Source organism: Ahaetulla prasina, chromosome 4 (assembly GCF_028640845.1).
Source record: "Ahaetulla prasina isolate Xishuangbanna chromosome 4, ASM2864084v1, whole genome shotgun sequence".
Taxonomy (NCBI): domain Eukaryota; kingdom Metazoa; phylum Chordata; class Lepidosauria; order Squamata; family Colubridae; genus Ahaetulla; species Ahaetulla prasina.
Genome location: NC_080542.1, coordinates 146,762,938 through 146,785,144, shown reverse-complemented (window position 1 = coordinate 146,785,144; position 22,207 = coordinate 146,762,938). Strand labels below are relative to the sequence as shown.

Sequence of the window (22,207 nt, the reverse complement as noted above, 5' to 3'; positions counted from 1 at the left end):
GCGCGCCACAGAATCTTCCCTCACGAGGCCCCGCCCCTTTATCAACGCGCGCTCGCGCTCGCCCTTTGGGGAAAAAAAAAAAAAAAAAGGGCACGCGGCTCCTTTCCTTGAACGCTTCCTAACGGTCGTCAAGGCGCGCGAGGCGAGCGCGGAAAGGGGAGCGCGCATGCTCCTCTTTTTCTCCTCCTCCTCCTCCTTCTCCGCAGGGCTTTGGCCACGCCTCCCCTGTCTCTGGTCCGTCTCCTTCTTTCGGCGAGAGAGGGGAAAAAAAGCAGGAGGGGCGGGGAAAGGAAGGGACATTTAATAAAAAAAAAAAAAGAGAGAGAGAGAGAGAAAGAGAGCACACCCAACCCAGCCCGCGTTTCCCGTCGTGCTTTGCGGGGCCCTTGGCACTGACGTGGCCGCCGGGAGCCGCCATCTTGTTCTCAGTGAGGGAGTCTGTGAGGGAGGCGGAAGGCGAAGGCCAGAGGCACCCGGCGGGACCGGAGAGGACGACGACGGAGGAGACCCCCGCAGCCAGGCACCCCCGTTACGTCGTCCGGTAAGCAGCCCACCCCTCACGAAGTTATGGCGGCGGCCCGGCCATGGTCCGAACCGACCCTTCTTTCGCCAACGGTCCGCGCTGAGGCGGCCGGGCCTAGCTCGGGGCAGGGCGGGGCTGCGTCCCCCCGACGCCCGCTCTTCTCCCGCCCGAGCTGTGAGGCTTTTTAACTCCTTTGACCTTCCCCGCTGTCCCACACCATGGGCGGGGGGGGGCAGCGGGGTACCACCGTTCCCCTCATCCCCAGCCCCTCGAGGAGGGGACTGTAAGCCAGAGGGCGAGAAGACGGCCCTTTGCGTGGGATCCTCTCCTTATTGGACCTCGGACAGTTTGCCTTGCTCTGGGGTTGCGGGGGGTCACTCCTTCCACCACCCCGATCCTGGGGATTTGGCCTGGCTGAGTAGCGTCCATGAAACGGCCGGCGGGGGGGAGGCAGGGTGGCCGCCGAGGGTGGATGGTGGGCTTTGGGGTAGGGTGATGGGTTTGGGAGAAAGATGAAAGGATTTGGAGCGCATGATGTGGTTTGGGGTTGGATGACGTTGTTTGGGGCTGGATGCTGGGATTGTCTGCGTGAATGATCCGGGTTGAGAGGAGGATGAAAGGATTTGGGGTGGATGATCGGGTTTGGGAGTGGAGGATGGGGTTCGGAGGAAGGAGGATGGGGTTGGGAGGAGGACGAAAGGATTTGGGATGGAGGATGGGGTTGTCTGGGTGGATGATCGAGTTGGGGAGGGGGTCTTTTTTCTTCCCTCAGGCTGGAATTTGGCCCCAAAGACTCGAGATGGGTGGGGATTTGGGATCCCTTAGTCACTTGCTGGTGACTTCATCGGCAGGGCAAACAGTTGCGCAAGGCCAGGGAGTTTTAAGTACGTACATTGTGGTGGGGAAGAGTCTCTTCCTCTTTATTAGTTGAGGAAATCGGACTCAAAAAGTCTGCAATGACAGGCCTGGACAAGAGCCTTAATCCATTTGGCCAGGGTGGTGTGAAGGACTCTGCCCCTTGGGTTGGGCTAGATGACCTCCAAGGTCCCTTCCAGCCCTAGGATTTGGGAGGGATGGTCAGATATTAAGCCATGACAGAAATAAGAATCACCATTAGATTATTCTACAAAATTTTAGCTATGTCTTTCTATGTCTTCCTTAAGCTTGTTAAGCAAACAGCCATGAAATGGGAAGGGAGGGTGGGGGAAGGAAAGAGTGAGAAAGAAGGGAGGAAAGGAAAAGAAAGAAGGAGAAAGGGAAGGAAGGAACTAAGAGGAAAGGGAGAAGGGAAGAAAAGAGGAAAGTAGGAAGAAAGGTGAAGGAAGGAAGGAAACGGGAAAGAAGGGAGGGAGGAAGAAAGGAGTGGAAGCTAATCAGCGACAGATGCAATCCAAAATAAGGAGGAATTCCTTGGCAGGATTATGAAGCAGTGGAACAGCTTCTCTCCCGGAATTGTGGATGTTCCATCTCTGGACATTTCAAGGAAAGATTGGACAACCATATGACCACGATGGCATGAGTTCTTCTGCCTTGAGCAGAGGGTTGAACTAGATGACCTCCAAGATCCCTTCCAAGCTTATGCTTCTCAAAGCTGTTTTCCTAGCCATTCCCATTTCCAGGGTTGTGAACTGAATCTCTAGCTTTGCCATGCAGGCAACTACAGTACAATATAATTCTGATCATCAAAGCCATCTCAGGACAACCTAATTTGTTGCATAAGTATCTTTTTCCTGAAATACCAGAAAATGTCAGCCTGGATTGATATTGCTAGTTTCTGCTGATCAGCTGGAGACCTCTTTGATTAAAGTTTTTAAAGGAAATATGTTAAATAGCTTTCCATGTTGCCAATATCTGGTAATGACATTCCCCTCATAAATATTTGGGATAATGAGAGGGCAGTTGTTTCTAAACATTAATCTTTGTGTTTAAGAATTTATTAATTTATTAATCGTATTTATATACCAAAAGAACCAGCTTTTGCAATAAAAACAATGTCAAGGGGAATGCCATTGCTAAATTTCTTTTTTTCTTAGTGAATTCTAACGTATATTTTCTGATTTTTAACTTATTTCTTTTTCTGTGATACAGTTCACCAGCCTACCTTAAATTTTGGCAAGCTTAAGGTTTTTATCTTTATCTTTGTGACATGGAGAAATATAAACAAGACACATAAACTAATATAGATTCAGAAGCAAACATCTCAATTATTCAGTTTCACTTTCCCCCACCCTATTTATTGTCCAGCATAAACTTTTCCTTGTTTGTTAATTCATCAGAACTTTTTGAAAGTTACTGTCCTCCACAAAGTTCTTGCAACTCTATACAATCTTCGTCACCATCTACACTTTTGAAACATTTGGAGATTTCTTTTACAATGCTGGCAATCTCTTTTGTGTAGCTCTCCTTAAAGAGTATGCATAGGGTAAGCACTCTTCATCATAGGTAAGAGATAAAAGATAGCTCAGGTAGTCCTTGATCACCATTGGAACCAAGATTTCCATTGCTAAAGAAGGCCTGATTTTATGATCTTTTTTGCCATAATTGTTAAGTGAACCATTGCAGTTGTTAAGTGAGTCACACAGTTGTTAAGCAAATCTGCTGATTTCCCATTGACTTTGCTTGTCAAAAGCCAGTTAGGGAGGTCACATGATGTTAGGACTCTGCAGCTGTTGGAAATCTGATTGCCAACCACCCAAATCTTTGAAAGATTGCTAAACAAATGGTTATCCGTTAATGAGTACCTCTTATTACACTGGTACCATACCAGTAGTCCTCGACTTAACAACAGTTCATTTAGAACACTTGCAACCATTGCAGCATCCCCATGATCAAAGATCAAAATTGGGACGGCTGGCAACTGGCCTTTATGACAGTTGCACCGTCCTGGGGTCACATGATCCACTTTTGCGACTTTCTGACAAGCAAAGTGTCAAGGTTCCAAGTAATACATCCCAGTTCAATAAGAATTGAGAGGCAAGCAAGTTTCTCAAAGAACATTTTATTAGGACATATCAAATTGGCATATTCCTGGTGGAAAACTGGTTCTAAGTTGGCGCTGGTTCTCTCCTCCCACCCCCCATTAAAAGTAAAACTTTATCACTTTCCCCCAGAATCTCAGTCACATGATACAATCTGCATACAGCCCAGTTGCTAGATGACCTCAATCTCCACCCTGCGGACACCTGTGTCAGCCCTGAAGCAGTGAGAAAAGAAACCTCCCTAGAGACAACAAAAAAGAAAAATGACCCCAGTTCAGCCAACTTCAGAGTTGAAACAAAGTCCAATGGGGGAAGCCAGATTCACTTATCCGTGTTAATAACAGATGCAGTGATTCACTTAAGAACTGTGGCAAGAAAGATTATAACATGAGCCAAAACTCACTTAACAACTGTCTTGCTTAACAACAAAAAATTTGGACTCAACTGTGGTTGTAACTCAACTACCTGTAATAAATTTGGGGTGTGCAATTTGGCATACCTTGCAGATAATTTGGATTGCATCTCCTACAAATTTCAGTTACAATGAAAATCAAAATATTTGAGGAGCTTTTTCTTGCATTTCCTTTTCTTATTTGCTTCCGATCAGCTGTTTAGATGCATCTTAGAAGCATCTTGTGAAATGTGCCCTTGATTACAGATAGCACATAGTCTGGCTTGAATTGCTTGGTCTGATATGTTTGGGGATTTAGTGTGTAATTGTCTGGAACAGGCTTGCGAATCAATTATGTTAATTCAGCTATGTCTGGCATTTTTTTTTTTTTGCAATCTCCATATTCATACAGCAGTTACATCTTCCTTTGAAATTAAATTAGCAAACCATAAACGGTCCTTTTATCCTGGCTGGGATCACTTCACAGTTGCCATAATGTGTTAATGGCAATGGACAACTTCATCTGGGAGGAACAGGTTCCTGAACATGGCAATACAACGGAGTTGTCTTAAATCACGAGGATTGCTCCAGGTTATAAAAGCAAGCCCTTGTTCAGAGAGTTATCAACTACAATTAAGCCTAAAATTTCTGTTGCTAAATGAGGCAGTTATTAAGTAAGTTTGTGTCCATATTATGACTTTTCTTGCCATCGTTAAGTGAATCATTGCAATTGTCAAATTAGTGAGACGGTTGTTAAGTGAGTCTGACTCCCCCATTGACTTTGCTCATCAGAAGGTCGCAAAAGGGGATCACATGACCCAGGCATATTGCAACCATCACAAATACGAATCACTTGCCAGATGTCCAAATTTTAATCAAGTGACCATGGGAATGCTGCAATGGTGTAAGTATGAAAAATGGTCATAAGTTACTATTTTCAGTGCCATTGTAAATTTCAATGGTCACTAAATGAATTGTAAGTCAAAAACTACTGGTATTTCCTTTTCATGCTCCTAGCTTCAAGCAGGTTGAAAGATTTTGGGTGCTTTGAGTCTGGAAAACGTATTATACCGAAGTTGGATCTGTTTTCTACACCTACCCCTTCCAACTCTGAACTACTAGAGAGCAGTGTTTAGTTTTCATCCATCCCTTTTCCTGCTTCACTTAAAAGACTTCTCTTCGACATACTGCTTTTGGGAGACGGAACAAGGTGTCATGTCTTTCTGGAATACAGGTAGTCCTCGACTTACAATTGTTCATTTAGTAACAGTTTGAAGTTACAACAACGTAGGAAAAAAGTGACCTTTGAGTTTTTTACACAACGGTTGCAGCATCCCCATGGTCAAAATTCAGACTCTTGTTTCATATTTATGACAGTTGCAGCATCCCGGGGTCCTATGACCCCCTTTGTAACCTTCCAACAAGCAAAGTCAACAGGGAAGCGAGGTTCACTTAAGAACTCCAGTGATCCACTTAACTCTGGCAAGAAAGATTATATAATCAGGCAAAACTAACTTAACCGTCTCGCTTAGCAACAGAAATTTTGGGCTCAATTGTGGTCATAAGTGAAGGACTGCCTGTACTGCAACATGTAACACCCACATCGAGACCCCAGGCCAATTGGCAGAGCCAGGTTTCAAGGCCTTTCCAGAAGACCAAAAGGGTGGGTGGATGAAAATCTCACCTCACGGGGCACAATATTGCAGAGGGTGGGGGAACCACAGCAGAAATGGTTCTTTGGACTCCACCAGCTGGAACTGCAGCTCTCTTGCTGACTAAGATTGAATTAAATCTGGTGACTGTTACCCCTTGAATTAAGGGCAAGCAAGCAAACAAACAGCAGCTGCATCGCAGTTGAAGGAAGGAAACTTCAAGGTTAGGACATCACAACACCCTCTGTGTAGGGCTGCCTTTAAAGGTGCTCTGGAAGCTTTGGTTAGTACTGGATATGGCAGCAGGATTTCCTGGGGCGGAGGGAGCCAAGCAGGTGGAACCTGTTATACCTGTTTTATACAAATAACATTGGCTGCCTCCTTGTTTTTGGCTGAGCTGATTTAATGTGTTGCTTTAGTACAAGTAGTCCTTAACCTACAACAATTCATTTAGTGACTGTTCAAAGTTACAACTACACTGGAAAAAGTGTGTTATCATTTTTCACACTTACAACTACTGCAGCATCCCTGTGGTCATGTGATCAAAATTTGGATGCTGTGCAACTGACTCATATTTAGGGTGATTGCAGTGTCCCAAAATCATGTCATCCCCTATTAGAATAGAATAGAATAGAATAGAATTTTTATTGGCCAAGTATGATTGGATACACAAGGAATTTGTGGCCTGACAAGAAAGTTAACAGGAAGCCAGATGCACTTAACCGTGTGACAAGTTAACAACTGCAATGATTCACTTAACAACTGTGCTCGTAAGTTGAGGACTACCTGTACTTCACTATCTTGGTCAGCCATTTTTCCATATGATTCTACCTGGGTATTATTTTATTATTTATTTATTTATTTATTTATTTGCATTTATATCCCGCCCTTCTCCGAAGACTCAGGGCGGCTTACACTGTGTCAAGCAATAGTCTTCATCCATTTGTATATTATATACAAAGTCAACTTTTATTGCCCCCAACAATCTGGGTCCTCATTTTACCTACCTTATAAAGGATGAAAGGCTGAGTCAACCTTGGGCCTGGTGGGACTTGAACCTGCAGTAATTGCAAGCAGCTGCTGTTAATAACAGACTGTCTTACCAGTCTGAGCCACCAGAGGCCCTATTAAAAAAAATATCTTCTGCCCCATATTGAGATGAGCAGCCTCAGATTTGTGCAATTTATTTCTTTCCATTTTCAGTTTAAAAATAAAAGTTTGAAAGCTATTTTTAACATTTCAGATTTTGAGTTATTAATTAATGAGGGCTGTGTACCATGCTTCAAATCATGTTTGGAAGAGATGCTTGGAAGTCACAACTTCAATGCAGCATCCATTGATAACTTGTTAAAGCAGCTACATCTTTTATCCTGATTGCATGGGAACCTTTGCTTGGTTAATTATGTAGATCTATAGTTTATGGCTTCCCAGCAGGTCTTATTAAAAGGCTAATATGGAAGCATCGACATGGCATGTACTGCCATTTTTAAAGCCAAATGTGTCCCTTTTCTCAAGTTATATGGCAAACAATTGAGATTATGAAAAACATAGTTGCATTATGAAACACACAGTCGGTGTGACATGACAATTTCTGCAAATCACCGTCTTCCCTTAAAATTTGAAGCACTGTCTAGTACCGTGATAGCGAACCTATGGCACATGTGCCACAGTTGGCACGCGGTGCTATATTGTTGGGCACGCAAGCTCAAAAGCAGGCTTTCCAGTCCCACCAGACGTCAGCAAACAGACAGTTTCCAGCTTCTGGAGGGGGTTGGGGAAGGCTGGTTTCGCCCTCCCCATGCTCCTAGAAAGCCTCTGGAGTCTGGGGAGAATGAAAAATGGGCCTACGGAATCCACCAAAAGCGGGGGGGAATGGGGGGCACGTGAGGCGCATAGAATTATGGGTGTGGGCACACATGCACAATTCCCCTCCACACACACACTTTTGGCACGCGATGGCACATTTATGAGTTACATTGTCCAGCTCAACTTCAGTGCATAAGCGCAAAAATTACATAAAAAAGGCTTGGGTTCCACAAGGGGGGTGGAAGTGAGTATTATATTAAGAAACTTTCACATATCTTGAAACACCTGCTCTTAATTCTTATAGAGAAGCTTCAGTGTCAGGCTACTGATAAAATACGAATTTATACCGGTAATTAGATTTCCATGAATCTCACCTGGAACAAATTGAAAATGTAACCGCAACTTTTATTCCCCTTTTTTTTTATATAGCTGGTAGGCAGGAGAATCTAGTGCAGTTCTGATTACAGCAGCTACTTTTTGTATTATTCATCACTTTTCTTGCTGAGTGGTAAAAACCTAATTTTAATCCTTATTTCTAAGTAGTTCTTTGGAGAACTAGGAAATGCCACTTTCCTGCTATTTTCATTTGCCTTTTACCAATTCATGGTGTCTTCATCAAATATTGTGATTGATACACTCAATCTATACTTGGTTTGTGTTTCAATTTTTAATATTTTAATTTTAATGATTGTTTTTATTGTTTGTTTTTTTATTTATGCTGCTAAGTAAGACATTTGTTAAGTAAGTTTTGCCCTATTTTACGACCTTTCCTGCCACATTTTTTGAGTGAATTATTGAAGTTAAGTTAATAGCATGGTTGTTAAATTGTGTTGAATCTGGCTTCCCCGTTCACTTTGCTGTCATAAATACAAACCAGTTGCCAGGCATCTGAATTTTGGATATGTTGCCATGGAGATGCTGCAACCATCGTAAGTGAAAAATGGTCATGTCACTTTTTTCAGTTGCTGTTGTAACTGAGTGGTCACTAAATGAACTATTGTAAGTCAAGGCTTTACCTGTAGAGTAGCGGTCACCAACCGATGGTCCGCGAGAAAATTTTGGTGGTCTGTGGAGAAATCTTCGTATTTTTGCCAGTGCACCCTGGTGGAAGAGCTGCTTCGGCATGACCAACGGACCAGTTCTATTAGTGTGACTACTACAACTCTGGAATATGGGAACGGCCGTGGCGGGGCTGGAAATCTCTGCCCTGGGGTGGAACATGCAATGTGCAACTTTGCAGGTGGTGCAATACGCAAAAAGGAGCGCAGCCCTCTCTGTCTGGAATGAAATGATGGTGCTGTTGCCACGGTGAGGGAGGGGCAGTACAAGTGGGCCAAAGCAGCGATTGCAATGGCTGGATGCTGTGGGAGCGAACCACTGTTTGCACTTGTGCAGCATCAGCATTCCGACTGGGTATATTTGCCCAGCCAGTGGCACAAAGCAGCCCTCGTCTCCTGCAGCTTGGGACTCGGAGCAGTAAATGGTGATTGGTCCGGGGAGCAGCTGGATTTTGCTTTCCATTGCCCCTTGTAAGCTCTCGTCTTTCAAGGAGCGCTCGCTGAAACGGCGCAGGAAACTTCGGCCAGGCTCCTCAAGAGATGAGAGCTTGCAGGGGGCCGATCTGGCATCACCAGTGGAAAGCAAAATCCAGCTGCTCCTCGGCCCAGACGCCATTTACTGCTCCGAGTCCCAAGCCGGCAGGAGACGAGGGCTGCTTTGCGCCCCCGGCTGGCACAAACATACCGAGGCGGAATGCTGATGCCGTGCAAAATGAAAGAGAGAAAAAGAGACAGAATGAAAGAGAGATAGAATGAGACAGAATCAGAATGAGAGAAAATGAGAGACGGAGAATGAAAGAGAGTATCAGGAAGATTGAGAGAGAGACAGAATGAGAGAGAGAGAATCAGAAAGAGTGGGAGGTAGAGAGAGAATGTGTGGGAGAGAGAGAAAAAGAGAGAGGAGAGAAAGTGTCTGAAGGACCCCATCCCTTCACTGGGAATCCAGGTGCTTCAGTAAGCGGCACGCTGGATTCGTATTAGCGGTCTGCGGGATTTAAAATTATGAACTTGGTGGTCCCTGAGGTCCAAAAGGTTGGGGACTCCTGCTGTAGAGGAATACAAATGCAGTGTCAAAGTATTGCATCACATTTAGGATTTAGGACATTACCAGCAGTCTAAGAATGGCAGGATCAGAAGGGATCTTAAAGATCATGTAGTTCAGCCCACTCCCAAGTCAGGTGTTCTCCTGCCATCTCAGACAAATGGTTGTCTAATCTTTTCTTGAAATAAGCACCACCATTCCATGATGCAAGCAGTTCCACACAATGTTGTGCTGCTCCATTGTTTCTCCCTCTTCCTATATTATCCAGTAATGAATACCTGGGTGGGAGAATTTTCAAACTGGAAGCTCAAAACAACTCAGCTTCCAAGTTTAAAAGAAAAAAATGGTGTGCTCCACAAATGGAATACAAGTAATCCTCTCCTTAGGACCACAATTGAGCCCAAAATTTCTCTTTTTAAGCAAGACATTCTTAAGGGAGAATTTCTCCATTTTATGACCTTGCCAGAGTTAAGTGAATCACTGCAGTTGTGAAGTTAGTCACACGTTCGTTATGTGAATCTGGCTTCCCCATTGATTTTGCTTGGCAGAAGGGGGAAATCACATGACCCTGAGACACTGCAACCATCATAAACACGAGTCAGTTGCCAGGCATCCAAATTTTAATCACATGACCATGGTTGTATGAAAAATAGTCTGTCACTTTTTTCCATACCATTATAACTTTGAACGGTCACTAAATGAACTGTTGTAAGTCAAGGACTGCCTGTAGTTGCCAAGACAAATGCAGTGAAGGATTGGCAAGAAAATTGGCTCCCCACCCCCCATGTTTTGGATTAGACATGAACGCTTCTTCCATTGTTTGTGTTAAATCTCTCTCTCTGTTCCGACTATAAGGCTACTTTAGGCTGAAAAAATATTTGTGTGCAACTGAGGCCTTATTTCTATTGATCTTTCTCTTTCCTGTGCTACAGTTTCCCTTCAAGTATCATAGATCGCCATCTATCTTTGATACTTTTGTAGAGGGTCTGGCTGGGGAAGAACACTGGTCCCTCTTAAAACCCACACCTATCTATATTCTATTAATTACAAGGGTGAAAAAAACACACCCAGGGTTTTTAATACGATGCTCTATGACCATCCGTAAATAAGATAAATGCTTGTTTTCTGACATCTCGGGAATTGGGTACGCCGCAGTGGTTTTGCCTGAGCAGCTGAATTAACACAGAGCAATCTGTACTTAATTGCTATTCCCTCTGTGAACCCTGAGAGAAATCCCTAGAGCAGAGCTTGGGATATTGATCCCAAAGTCAAGGTTAGCCCAGAACGTGCCACCTGACTGTATGTTGATTCCAAGCAATAAGCCACTGCATTGGCTATCCACTAACTAGTGGACCGAATTTCCAAGGGTTTATGATTGGCAAATCCAATCCTGCTTGCTGAGTTAAATTTAATAACTTTGTTTTATCTTCTGACACATTGCTTATCCCAGCTGGACTGTAAGGATCTATAACAGCAAGGAGCTTAGGAGCCAGACCTGCAGAAGAGGAAAAATAATAGAATAATGTGATCCTTGGGTGCTCTCTGAGCTTGGTTGTTTTCTCACCCAACTTTTGTGACCCAACTATGGAATATAGTGCTAGAAGGGAGTGGGGATTGGAGAGAGGAAGATTTTGGGGTCCTCAGTGCTCTCTGAGATTGGTTGCTTTCTTGCAGACAATTCATTGCCACACTAGGTAATGTCATCAGTGCTATAAGGGAGTGGTGTTCTCGTTTTTTTGCACTGATGGTGTTATCTAGTTGGGTCATTAACCATCTGCAAGAAAGGAATCAAGCTCAGCTCCAAGGATCCCACAGTCGTTGTCCTCTTCTTCCACCCTGCAAACCACACTTCCTTTTAGCACTGATGATATTACCTACCTAGCTGGGCCATGAAATGTCAGCAAGAAGAGTACAGAGGACTCCCCAGTTCGATCCTGAGCTGCAAAGATTTGCTTCCAATTGATGATGATGATGATGATGATGATGATGATGATAATAATAATAATAATATAATTTCTATACCGCCCTTCTCCCGAAGGACTCAGGGCGGTTTACAGCCAGGTAAAAGATGGCTCTTGTGTCCTTCAAAAGGGGTTGGAATGATTGACGAGACATTTCTGGTCTCCGGAACAAAAGAGTTTGAGGCATCTGGCTTAGTACTGGAGGATGGGTGCGGTAGAAGTGGTCCCTGATGGGTTTCGAAGAATATTGAGGGGAAAGATCTGTGGGCCTCTCACTGGCTGTGGAGCCACATTCTGGAAATAGAGGTTAACATGAGCGTCAGCCAAAAGGGAAGCAGCAAAATATTCCCCCCCCCCTCCCAGCTTAGGGTGGTGTAGCAGGGACGGGAAGGAAATAGCAGGCTGTGTTATATAGCAGGGAAACACTTATGTCTTTTCAGAAGTAGTTCCTCAAATGACTCCCTTGGAAATTAACGCCGTAATGACAGGCAGGCTAAGTACTGAGCTAAATATACTTCTGTAGACCTAATTAATCTATAATAGCATAAATACGGTGCTTGGAATGTTTTTCTGGCTAAATATTGCAGCTGCCCAGTTATAAACAATGGGGAATTGCTGTTCGCAGCTCAGGTGAAAACCTGATAGTTTCTTGATAGTTCTTGATAGTAGGCGATCTTTTATCATGAATAAAATACTGATTTATTGTTCTGTGATACCTGTTCCCAGGTATAATTTGTATTCCCAAATCATCTTTCTAATATTTCATTGCCTGTCAAAACGTTGGAAAGAGCATACAAATGTCCTGGGCTGTTAGTTTCAAACCATGAGATGGGTGGCATATAAATCTAATTAATGAAATAAAAATAAATGTTATACAGGCAATCTTTGACTTAGCAACAATTCAGTTAGGGACTGTTCAAAGTTACAACAGAACTGAGAAAAATGAATTATGACCATTTTCCACACTTCCAACCATTGCAGTGTCTCCATGGTCACATGATCAAAATTCAGATGCTCAGCAGCTGACTCATATTTATGACGGCTGTAGTGTCCCAGAGTTATGCAATTCCCTTTTGCGACCTCCTGACAAGCAAAGTCAACAGGGAAGCCAGATTCACTTAACTGTGTTACTCACTTAGCTACAGTGTTCACTTAATAACTGGGCCAAGAAAGGTTGTAAAATGAGGCAAAACTCATTTAACAATTGTCTTGCTTAAGAACAGAAATTTTGGGCTCCTTGTGGTTGTAAGTCAAAGACTGCCTGTATTAAAACTACTGTCATGTGCTTGCTTCTCTGAAGAATTGGCTGCCTTTCTTTCTGCCAAAAGTAGAAACTGGCTAACTACAACTTGCTTATTATGATGTCAGGAGAATCAAGGTGAGAATCCTAGGAGCATTGTTAGCTAGGCACCTGATGATGCTTCGGCTCTAGAACTATGAACAGCCTTCTTTGAGAGAATCGTACTGGTCAAACTGGATTCTGCCAACTTGGAATTGGGCTCAGTTCCTTCAGAGAGGGAAAATGCATGCATGGTACCATAGAGATTATTTTCATTAAGAAAAATTTCATATAATCATCTTGATTCATTCCACTGTTAACAATATTCCAAGCATAGTTTGTTCTAATTAAGTATGATTAATGTTGAATAGCATTATGCCACAGTCTGTGGTGGTTTGTCGTACCTAATGGTTTTCTCATTTAGGGAACAGGAAAAATGCATTAACATAATCTTGACATTTTATTCTCTTGTTTCTGTGTTAAAGCCTTCTCTTCCCTTCCCTTCTCTTCCCTCTCTCCCCCCTCCCTTCTCTTTCAATGACCATATTTTCACCATTTTACCGAAGTTTCATAGAATGTGTGGCCATTATAATAATTGTATATTACAGCAAATGGCCTGTCTCCTGTCAAACGTTTTTTACCCTATGATGTAAATACCTGTTGCTCTCTTTGTGTATACATGGCAATTTAATCTGGCTAAATACTGTCTTCTAAACTGCTGTTTACCTGCTCTGTTTGAACCTCTGTTGCCACAAACTGACTATAGCTAGTGCTCGACTTATAACCACAATTGCCCCCCAATATTTCTGTTGTTAAGCAAGGCTGTTCTTAAGTGATTTTTGCCCATTTTACAACCTTTCTTGCCACAATTGTTAAGAGAATCACTGCAGTTCTTAAATTAGTCATACAGTTGTTAAGTCAATCTGGCTTCCCCATGGACTTTGCTTGTCAAAAGGTTACAAAATGGGATTGTGTGACTTTGGGACACTGCCATGGTCATGAATATGTCAGTTGCCAAGTGTCTGAATTTTGATCATGTGACCAGGGGGTTGCTGAACAGGTGTATGAAATATGATCAGAAGTTGCTTTTTTTAATGCTGTTATAACTTCCAATGGTCACTAAAATGGTTGTAAATCATGGAGTACCTGTACAAATGTTTACATGAGAAATAAATCCCCTTCAGTTCACGCGGGCCACTAATGTATATTTTTGGAGCTAGCTATGATCACAACATTTTACTGAGCTAATGAATCCCCTTGTCTTCCAGATTTTCTTGGCCAGTGGGTGAACGACATCCTCAAACATGGGAAATATTTTTGCCAACCTTTTCAAAGGCCTCTTCGGCAAAAAAGAAATGCGTATACTTATGGTCGGACTGGATGCCGCAGGAAAAACTACTATATTGTACAAGCTTAAACTCGGGGAAATAGTAACTACCATCCCTACTATAGGTAAGAATCCAAGCTTCTCTTATTTGCAGTAAGTCTGGGTTTAAAATAAAATTACTGTATATGGGTACATTTTGCACAACTCTGGGTAAAAATGTAAGATTAGCTTGTCCAGGTTGCTCATTGGGTGATGAGCAGTAACCAAGATCCTGGTCTTTCAATTAATTCAAAGTCTTATTTCTGCACTGTTTGAACTAAAGGAAACTGCATTATGGATATACTGTGTGCAGATAGTCCTCGACTTATAGCCACAGTTGAGCCCAAAATTTCTGTTGCTAAGTGAGACATTTGTTAAGTGAGTTTTGCCCCATTTTATGACCTTTCCTTCCACAATTGTCAAGTAAGTAGCCTAAGTGTGCTAGTTACACGATTGTTAAGTGAATCTTATTTCCCATTGACATTGCTGGTCATAAAGCCACAAAAAGGAATCACATGGCCCGCAAGACGCTGCGACCATCATATAATATGAGTCAGTTGCCAAGGGTCTGAATTTTGATCTTGTGACCATGGGGATGCTGCAACGGTCGTAAGTGTGAAAAACTGTCATAAGTTAGTTTTTTCAGTGCCGTTGTAACTTCGAACGGTCACTAAATGAAGTGTTGTAAGTTGAGGACTACCTTTATTATTTTTAAAGTGTGTAAGATAAAAAGGCATGATCTTAAAACCTACCTTTCTATTTAGTCTTTGCAGTATCACTGTAGAAGTTTAGAGCTGTTTTTGTTTTTTTGTTTTTTAGATGTGGGAACACTCATTCATTTGTTCTTTTTTGGATAAAATCTATCCTTTTGTTTTGAAAGGCAAATCTAAGGTTGTTTGAGGATTCCTGATTGAAGCTACAGCAGATTTAGTATTATCTAAAAGCATTCTACAGCATTTTTACACAGCGTTATTGCATTGAGTTTTCATTGCATATAACTATAAAACGGGAAATAGAAGTAAAATCACCATCAGTGGCGCAGCTTACCTTCTGCAGGCATAAACCTATGCCTGTGGTGGTACAGTGGTTAGAATGCAGTACTGCAGGCTACTTCTGCCGGCTGAAGGTTGACTCAGCCTTCCATCTTTCCAAGGTCACTAAAATGAGGATCTCCAAGGTACCCTCCAATCTTGGAGTTTGATATTATGTCACAGTGTATGTATAGTTTTTAAATATATTTATACTTTCTTCTGTTTAGTTTTGTGTCCAGTTCTCAGAAACTGACTGCCTTGACGAATCCCTGCAATTTTCATGGCAAGGTTTTTTCAGAATTGATGTGCCATTGCGTCCTTTATAGAGCTGAGAGAGTGGCTGGCCCAAGTTCATATCTCAGGCAGGACTAGAACTTCCAGTCTCCTGGTGATTGGCCCAGAGTCACCCAGCCTGCTTTTACAGTTAAAGCAGGACTAGAACTCACCGTCTCCTAGTGATTGGGCCAAAGTTATCCAGGTGGCTTTGTGCTTCGGCAGGACTAGAACTCATAGTCACTTGATTTCTACTCTGGTGCCTCAAACGTAACATCAGATTGGCTCTCAGCTTTTTAAATATCATTTTATAAAACATCTGTGCAGAGAGAAAGGTTAGGTTTTTCTTTATAATATTGTAATACTTGCTTTTGAGGAGAAAGGGTTGTTGAAGACCATGTGATTGACATCACCTTAAATCATTAAATGTATCTTTTGTCTATTAACTGAGCACATTCTCTCTCACTTATTCCTGTTTAGGTTTTAATGTAGAAACAGTAGAATACAAGAATATTAGCTTCACGGTATGGGATGTCGGCGGACAGGATAAGATCAGACCACTCTGGCGCCATTATTTCCAAAATACACAAGGTGAGTTGTTTGCGTTCTGCAAGACCCACACACTGTGTCTATCTGTTTAATCTGCATCAGCGTTAAATTGCTCCAGAATTGCATCGACGGCACCAGGAAATCTTTTATACTGCATGAATCAAATGGAAATGTTGTGAAGGACACAGGTAGTCCTCGATTTGCAACAGTTCATTTAGTGACCATTAATCCCATAATATTTTTGCTAAAGTAGCTGGAATGGAAGGAGGATTGCAGATATAAAAAGGATGTTGAGACTCTAGAAAGAGTGCAGAGAAGAGCAACAAAGGTGATTAGGGGACTGGAGGCTAAAACATGTGAAGAACGGTTGCAGGAACGGGGTATGTCTAGTCTAGTGAATAGAAGGACCAGGGGAGACATGATAGCAGGGTTCCAGCATTTGATGGGCTGCCCCAAAGAATGGGAAGTCAAGCTATTCTCCAAAGCCCCTGAAGGCAGGAGAAGAAGCAACGGATGGAAACACTGGAAGTTTTTAAGAAGAAATTGGACAACCATTTGTCTGAAATGAAATAGGGTTTCCTGCCTGAACAGGGAGTTGGGCTAGAAGATCTCCAAGGTCCTTTCCAACTTCATTATTCTGTTATTCAGTTTGCCAACTTTAAAAATGGTAGACCAGTTCCCAGAATTTCCCAACCAGCTAAATATTCTGGGGAGTTCTTGACCATAAAGTCCTGCCATCTCGAAGCTGAGACAGTTGAGGAACAGTGCAGTTCTGCTTTGTTGTTAGAAGTCGGGTATTCCGTCCCCAGAGTTGCCAAATTAAATGGGTCAAAGGCTTTTGCTCGTTGGCTGCCAGATTCACACAGCCTGTTAAAATATAAATGTGGATTAAGAAAATACATGATTTAGCATAATACCCAGAAAACTTGAGCCATATACCAGGGGAAAGACTAATCCACAATTCTGCCTTTGCCCTTCTCTTACGTGATCCTTTGCCTGGCACACTTTGCTTAATCTGGTTTGCCTCTTCCAAACATGAAACACTGATCTTTTGCTAAATCAAAGGAAAAAAATAGAGAATTGTTCATTTGGTGTTAAGAATGGAAGATTAAATGCAGCGTTACTGTTACATAGCAGTGCTTGTGAGCTGTTTCAGCTTCTTATCTGGGTGTAATCGGTAGTTTATGAAAAAAAAAAAATCCAGTTGGTAGTTTTCTTACATCCTTTCTTCCTTCCCTCCTCTATTTCTCTGTCCCTCCCTTTTCTCTCCTTCATTCCTTCTTTCTCTTCCTCCTTCCCTCTAACCCTTCTTCTTCCTACCTTCTGTCTCTCTTCCTCTCTTTCTCTCTGCCTCCATGTTTGCCTTCTTTCTCTCCCTCTCTCTCATTTCTGTGGTCACACACAACCCCTTTCAGGGTGACCTTTTAATCACTTTACCAGCAGGTTAACCACTTCAGCATGTTGCTGATAGAAAATTGATGTGTAGTAATGTGAGATAAATGCAAACAAAAGTGCGGGATGAGCTGCTTTCTCCTCCATTGTGAAACTTTATACACAAACTGTTGGTCTTAATTGCCTTATGTACAATCCCCTTACCCAGAATCTTTTTATTGATTTGTTTGTCCAATTTGGGTACCTTTCATCCCGTTTCCAGCTTTGTCTAAAAAAATATCCTCCTCCTCTTTCTGTATATTCGTTTCCCAAAGTCTGTAATTCTCTTGAGTGAGGCTGATACTGCAGCATGTTAGATTTTTGAAGCCAGCTAAGATGATCAGTCTCTGCGGTGTGTGGTTCACTTGAAACAGTAAATTACCCACTTGCAAAGTTTACTGCCTTTTACTCTCTCGTGTGACTAGTTTTGAAATCCAGTAATCAAAGAAAATTGGATTAAGGTACATGTGATTGTGGGTGCTATTTACAAACACCCAGGAGTCAGTTCGTATTGCAGGATTCTCTCTGTTTTTTTTCCTCTGAATGAAGACAAATCCTCTCCCCCCCCATTGGTTAGTTTTGAACAAATACCCGAAAGTATTGTTTATTTTAAGATGTGTGGAGCTCTGGATTCTGCATCCAGCATTCTGGCTGAGGAATTCTGGGAACTGAAGTCCAGGCCTACTTTATATAGGTGCTGCTCAACTTACAGCCATTTCTTTAATGATCATTCAAAGTTACAACAGCACTGAAAAAAATGACTTTAAATTTTTTTACACTTAACAACCAGTGCAGCACCCCCAGGGTCACATGATCAAAATTTGGATGCTTGGCAACTGACTCATATTTATGACGGTTGAAGTGTCCCGGGGTCACGTGATCCCCTTTGGCGACCTTATGACAAGCAAAGTCAATGAGGGAAAACAGATTCACTTAACAACTAACTTACCAACTGCATTGATTCGTTGTACAAGTATGGCAAGAAAAGTTGTAAAATGGAGCAATGGGCTCAATGGTGGCCGTGAGTCAGGACCACCTGCAACTTGAAGGTGAATGGACTTCAACTCCCGGAATTCCCTGAGAGCCCAATTCATGCTTTTTTCTCCTCACCTTCCTCCTCCAAAATCTAGGCAAACCCGGGGATTTAACTCCACCTTCCTGAAAGTGGCCAGGGTTGAGAGACACAATTCTAGATGGCTGTTTGCTAGAATCTCTGGCTGGTTCTTACTGAACAATTGCTGTTTCCCTTCAGGCTTGATCTTTGTGGTCGACAGCAACGACAGAGAGCGAGTCAACGAAGCCAGAGAAGAGCTCATGAGGATGTTGGCAGAAGACGAGCTCAGAGATGCTGTCCTTTTAGTGTTCGCTAACAAACAGGTAGGTGGGAAGAGATGATCCCGAGGGAACTGTTCTTTGTATTTGAATCGATGAACGGTTGCAGGAACTGGGGAATGGCCAGTCTGGAGAAAAGAAAGACTAGCAGTCTTCCAGTATTTGAGGGGCTGCCATAGAGAAGAGGAGGAGGTCCCCCTATTCTCCAAAGCACCTGAGGGCAGGAGAAGAAGCCATGGGTGGAGACTAATCCATGAGAGAAGCTACCTGGAACTAAGGAGGAATTTCCTGACAGTTATAGCTAAACGTCTACGGAGATTCTCAGTCATCCAGGTCGTGGTCGTCCCAAACGTGTTTTTTCAAAAGGCAACTGGACTTTCTTTCTTTTCTTTGAAGACAATTCACTTCTCATCCAAGAATATCTTCAAGGTCAATTAACCAGTGGAACAGCTTGCCTCCAGAAGTTGTGGTTGGCCCATCTCTGGAGGTTTTTGAGAAGAGACCTGACATTTGTCTGAAATGATATAAAGTCTCCTGCCTGAGCAGGGAGTTCGACTAGAAGGCCTCCAGGGTCTCTTCCAGTTCTGATATTTTGCTCCTATAAACTCTCCTGCTTGTTTCCCAGTCTTATTTTAGAACTCTCCCTGACCGCTTGTTTTGTGACGATTAAAAAAAACTAGGGAGTAGTCAAAGCTTCAGCTATATGGAAAAATATCGCAGAGAGATTTAGACTTGCTTTCTTTAAGGGAGAACCATGTTTTTTCCTCCCGCTGATGACATTACCTGCAACCGTCATAAATAGAGTCAGTTGCTAAGGGTCCAATTTTTGATTATTTGACCGTGAAGGTCGTAGGTGACTTTTCTCATTGCCATTGTAACTTCGAATGGTCACTAAACAAATGGTTTTAAGTCGAGGACTATCTGTATAGCCAGCCGATGCCCTCCTGGCATTAAATACCAGGAAAGCGATAGGTGTAACGCCTGGCTCTTGATCATAGAATATAGGTAGTCCTCACCATACAACCTTCATTTAGTGACCATTTTAAATTACAGTGGCACGGAAAAATGACTTAGCCTGTTTTTCACACTTGCGTCCGTTGCAGAATCCCATTAGTAACATGATTGAAATTCAGATGCTTGGCAACTGATTCACATTTATGACGGTCAGTGAGTCGGGGGGGGTGTCACACGATGCCCTTTTGTGATCTTCCGATGAGCAAAATCAATGGGGAAGCCAGTATCACTCAGCGACCATGTGACTAACTGGACATCTGTGACAGGACAGTTTGTAAAATGGGCCGAAACTCGCCTAACAAATGTCTCGCTTAGCAGCATCAATTTTGGGCTCAGTTGTAGTCGTAAATTGGGGACTGTCTGGGGCGGGGAGTGTCTTTTTTAGCAAGTTTGTAAAATAGGGCTTCTTTCCTCTGCGGTTGTGATGGGAGAAACGCTTTTTCTAAAGCCGTTTGCTTCCCTTTCCAGGACCTGCCGAACGCCATGAATGCCGCGGAAATCACAGACAAACTAGGATTGCATTCTCTCCGCCACAGAAACTGGTACATCCAGGCCACCTGCGCCACCAGTGGGGACGGTCTCTATGAAGGACTGGACTGGTTGTCCAATCAGCTCCGAAACCAGAAATGAAGCCCTGAATTAATCCTCTTTTCTCCACCCCTCTCCCTCCCTTTCCCTTTCCTCTTCCCCCTCTCCCTCCTCCTCCTCGCTTTACTCTAATGTGGCAAACCATGCTACTTCGTAGTACTGAGTGCCAGAAACTGTTTTCACCATATCTTCTCGTCCACAGGACTCTCCACTACCACGCTGTACATCTGGCAAAACCACGCCCCGGAAAGAAAAAAAAAACATTTAGCTTTTTATTTTCTTATTTAATGTAAATAGTTCTTGTTTTCCCCCCACGAGGCAGTTTCTGGTACTCCTATGCAATATTATTCGGCTCTTTTTAAAATGATAAAAGGTTTTTAAAAAAGAAACCCCACCCAACAACTTTGAGTGGATTCAGGGGGGAAAAAAATGGTTGCCAGGAATCTGGTTTTGTTTGTTGTCATGTGTGCGTGCTAGATCCAAACAAGATCCCTCTGGGCTTGCAGATCTGGGCTGAGGCCTGATTTCCAGAGCCCCGTTCTTAAGACTGGGGATGAGTTTCTTTTCAGAAGATAGAGCTGGTGGGAAGCTGGGCGGAAGGACTTGAACCCAGGACCCTTTGTGATTTCTGCAACGACGCGAAAAGAATACCCTTCCCTTATTCTAGGTCATAAAATTAGCCACAGTCTCATTTCAGCTCTTGGCATTTTTGTGATTGGAGGTAGATGGGAGACTTTCGCAAGAATTAGAGCGAATCAGTGGAGATTGCAAATTAACAAGAAATTGGGACAGACCCCCACCCCCACCCCACCCCCGGTACTCTTAACTGCCCCTTGGATTTGGATTTTTAAAAAAATATTTTTTATCCTCCAACCTATGAGTGCCATCTTCATCTTCCCCTCTGTATAGCTCCTTCAAATAAATTCCTTGAATTTCTCCAGCCTAGAATGATTTCCAAAGACGGTCCTCTTGCACGAACGTCACAACAGCAGCCACAAGTACTGTACTTAAATAAGAAATGTCACACAGGCTTTCCGTTGTCGCATCCGGGAAAGGGAGGGGGCGGGAATATTGAAAACACGGGAGTTTGATAACAGGGCGCCTTCCATTGTTAGAGATGTGTCTAGATTCCCTTTTCGGAACGCGAGAAATGCCCTTTTTACATCTCTCATACTGCAAGGTTTGAGATTTGCCATCCCAGATATTAACTTCTTAATTTTTTTGTTTTGTTTTTTCTTTTGTATTTTGATAATAAAAAAAAAACACTGAAGAAGCTGGAGCTGTTGCGACTCAAGAAAAACACGATCAGAACTGGTTTGTTTAGTGTTGTGGACAAGAAAAAAAAATCTCTCTTGTTTTCTTTCAATACAGTAATCGACTGTTTTGTATACTTGTTTTCAGTTATCATTTCAACAAACGAGCACTGTAATTAAAGCTATTAGAATAAAAATCTCTTAACTATTCCTCTGAGGTGTGTGAGGTTTGGCTTGTTCGCTCAGGCTCAGATCTGGCCCGAGGGATTTAATACCGAGTAAGGGCACTCACTTTGGCTAATTTGATTCTTGGGTGGAAGTTTTGTCTAGGAGGTTTTTAAGAAGAGACTAGGCATGGTATAGGGCAGGGATGGCGAACCTTTTTGGCCCCAAGTGCCCAAACCAGAAGCTGTCGGCGTACATGTGCACAGCGGAGCCCCGGGAACTCGAAGACCAGCCGGCTAGTGAGCACGTGTGTGCCGGCCACCTGGTCTTTTGATTTCTGGTGTGCGCACACGCACCAGCCAGCTTGACTTCATGCATGCCGGAGCGCTGGAATACGTGTGCCAGAAACCAGAAGAGCAGCTGGCGACGGTGCACATGCCCAGAGAGGGTTCTGCGTGCCACCTCTGGCACGCGTGCCGTAGGTTCACCATCACAGGTATAGGGGCTCCTGCTTG

General features: G+C 43.1%; 1 protein-coding gene across 1 annotated transcript; it reads left to right on the top strand.

The window, feature by feature from the left end:
* The first annotated feature begins 383 nt into the window (after nucleotides 1–383).
* On the top strand, nucleotides 384–21,737 carry ARF1 (ADP ribosylation factor 1). Its single transcript, XM_058179994.1, has 5 exons — nucleotides 384–541; nucleotides 13,959–14,142; nucleotides 15,841–15,951; nucleotides 18,593–18,717; nucleotides 20,155–21,737. The coding sequence occupies exons 2-5, from the start codon at nucleotides 13,995–13,997 to the stop codon at nucleotides 20,314–20,316; spliced, it is 546 nt and encodes a 181-aa protein (XP_058035977.1). The 5' UTR covers nucleotides 384–541; nucleotides 13,959–13,994; the 3' UTR covers nucleotides 20,317–21,737.
* The last annotated feature ends 470 nt before the right edge of the window (nucleotides 21,738–22,207 follow it).